At 39.1% G+C, this 2,906-nt stretch overlaps 1 protein-coding gene across 1 annotated transcript; it reads right to left on the bottom strand.

The window, feature by feature from the left end:
- Positions 1-1,145: 1,145 nt before the first annotated feature.
- Positions 1,146-2,515, bottom strand: LOC308370373 (extracellular calcium-sensing receptor-like; the record flags this gene model as incomplete). Its single annotated transcript, XM_080845027.1, has 3 exons — positions 1,146-2,059; positions 2,160-2,283; positions 2,471-2,515. 3 exons carry the CDS (start codon positions 2,513-2,515, stop codon positions 1,146-1,148), a joined length of 1,083 nt encoding a protein of 360 aa, XP_080701153.1.
- Positions 2,516-2,906: the final 391 nt, after the last annotated feature.

The following is a 2,906-nucleotide window of genomic DNA, read 5'->3' on the forward strand; positions in this document are numbered from 1 at the left end:
TCCGCTACCCAGTCTCATCCTGGTCAGAGTGTTGAGCCTGAGCCGAAAGAAGGGCAACTCGAGTGAACCAGGCAGCCCGGTTGGTGCTAGCCCGGATGCAGCCAGCCCCGAAGCCTCCATCCCGAGTGCATAAGGCAGCCCGGATGCTGCAGTCACTGATGCCACCAGCACGAGTGAACCAGGCAGCCCCGATGCAGCCATCCCAAGTAAACCAGGCAGCCCGCATGCCGCAGACTCTGATGCCACCAGCCCGAGTGAACCAGGCACCCGGATGACGCCATCAGAGTGTTCAGAGCCCTGACACTTCTGCTTAGCATTATTTGAAATAACATCAAAAAGAAATACTATGCAAGTTAACATGAAAAGGCAAGGACAGTTGTTTGCTAAAGGTTACTCATGCATTTTATTCACAAGGGATTCATTTATTAACTTTACACCAACGTTTTTATCTTTTATATTTAACAAAGCAGACAATGTAATGCAACACATATATTTGACGTTGGACGTTGCAGTCAATGCATGCGTCCAGACACCGAAACTACATTTTTGTCTCTAAAATGTTTTAAGGTATAGCTAAGAATGGTTAGACCAGAGTTGGGAAACGTGCCCCTATCCTTTGTGTGTGGCCCCCTGCAGAGTTTAACATTATCTCATTTGTGTATTAATCATAACCATTATGAGGTAACACATTAATTAGCAATCCTCAAAAAAGCACCTCTGGTTGTAGTGTTCTGGCCCATGTGCCCATGTTGTCTGAACTGAACTGTGAATGCATGGTTACATTCATAATTTATATTTAATTCTGCATAGAGAATTGCTGGGTAATTGCAGAGAATTGCAAAAGTGAGCACTTGGTAGGTTGGGATTGTAAAGTCAACCAAGACTTTTGTTGTTTACCAGCTGTAGTAATATCCATTATTTTCTCCATCTGGATTTTCTGAAAATTCACAGAATTTGATCAGTAGGGATATATGATCATTTTATTATAGTAGCTTGAAAGTATTTCAGATTGCTTTTTTGACTGTTTTGTTATTTTGTTCTTTGAGGTGGAATTTGTAACTAACTGTGATTAAAGTATCTATTAATGACACAACTTGTAGTAAATATTAATATATCTTTAATCAAGGTTTAAGGAAAAATCTTTTTTAATATGACTTAGATGTCACTTTACCCATCACATGTTTCTTTGAATTCTGTTGAGGTTTAGCTACAATCACGTAACACTTGGGAAAGAAAATACATGAAAGCAATCCAAAACTAGAAGCTAAAATGGCAAATATCTCCACTGCCACAGTAAATTTTCCCGGAGAGCTGACATAAGATGGTATGAAGGTGATCCAGACAGCACAGAATATCAGCATACTGAATGTGATCAATTTGGCTTCATTGAAGTTATCAGGTAATTTGCGAGCCAGAAAAGCAAGTATGAAACACAAGACAGCAAGGATTCCAATGTACCCCAATACGGCCCAGAAACCTACTGCTGATCCAAGCTCACATTCTAGAATAATCTTTTCCTGGTAAAGGTTCATATTCTTATATGGGAATGGAGGTGATATAGTTAACCAAAGGACACATATAAGGACTTGTATGAGGGTGAAGCCAAGAACACTGAGTCTCTGTTGCAGAGGCCCAAACCACTTCATGACATTACTGCCTGGAAGAGTGGCCCTGAAGGCCATTAACACCACTATTGTTTTCCCCAGAACACAGGAGATGCAGAGAACAAAGGTGATCCCAAATGCTGTGTGACGCAACATACAGGACCACTGAGAGGGCCGACCAATGAAAGTAAGTGAACAAAGGAAACACAACTTTAATGAGAAGAGCAGAAGGAAACTTAGCTCTGAGTTGTTAGCTCTAACTATTGCAGTTTTACGAAAAACAAAGAAGATGACTGTTGTAAGCACTGTCAAGAAGAAACCAAAACAAGAAAATATGACCAGCACCACCCCCATTGTTTCTCCATAGGACAAGAACTCTATTAATTTTAAAACACATTCATCCTTCCTGCTGTTAGACCAATATACTGATGGACACTTCGTACAGTCTGAAGAATCTGTGAAGAGAAATAAAAGTTTTTTAATAAAAGAAATAGAAAATAATCTGAATTAAAAACAAAAGTCTGGGTTGATGATGTAAATGTCAGTCTCGGCTACCTGTTTCATTAGCAATTTCCCCATCAGCACACAGTATACAGTCAAAACAGCATATTTGTCTCGTTTTGTTCAGAACCTTACGACTGCCAGGCGGGCATATTTCTGTGCATAGAGATCTTGGCACCTAAAGTAAAACAGGCATATATCACCTACTGATTATTCATGAAATAAATGAAATAGTTATGTCAGCCAATATTGAAAGATCATGTTTGACAAAGTAAAGGAGAAACATTTTATTAGTAATTTTGTAACTAAATATTTGATTGCAAAGTTGCTATTCTCACTATCATTTTCCTTAATCATTATGATACCTCAGAGTGGTCTCCTCCCCATATGACTGTGATGTTTTCTTTCATCCTGAATCTTTTCCCACTCGGTAAAGATGCATCATATTGACCAATATTAACAATATTGACAGATCCATCTTTGTTGAATTGCCAGTTTACTAAATCATACAGTGCTACTGAGTCACCGTTCTCATCAAAAAACATCCTTCCCCCAGACAGTATGGAAAAGTTCACTTTCTTCAAGCTGTGCACCATCTGAAATAAGTCAAGTTCAGCTGATCGTTCATTCTGCCACATGCATGGGGATTAAACCCAGAAATACCCTATCAAATTGATATTAAATTGTGTGTTGAGTGTATTGTTTGTCTGAACGTAAACATGCATCTACCACAGGGAATTACAGGGAACTCTTATGCAGTTATTACATTTCTGAGGGGAACATAGAATTATTCTTTCACAA

This window comes from Sprattus sprattus (assembly GCF_963457725.1).
Source record: "Sprattus sprattus genome assembly, chromosome: 9".
NCBI lineage: Eukaryota > Metazoa > Chordata > Actinopteri > Clupeiformes > Clupeidae > Sprattus > Sprattus sprattus.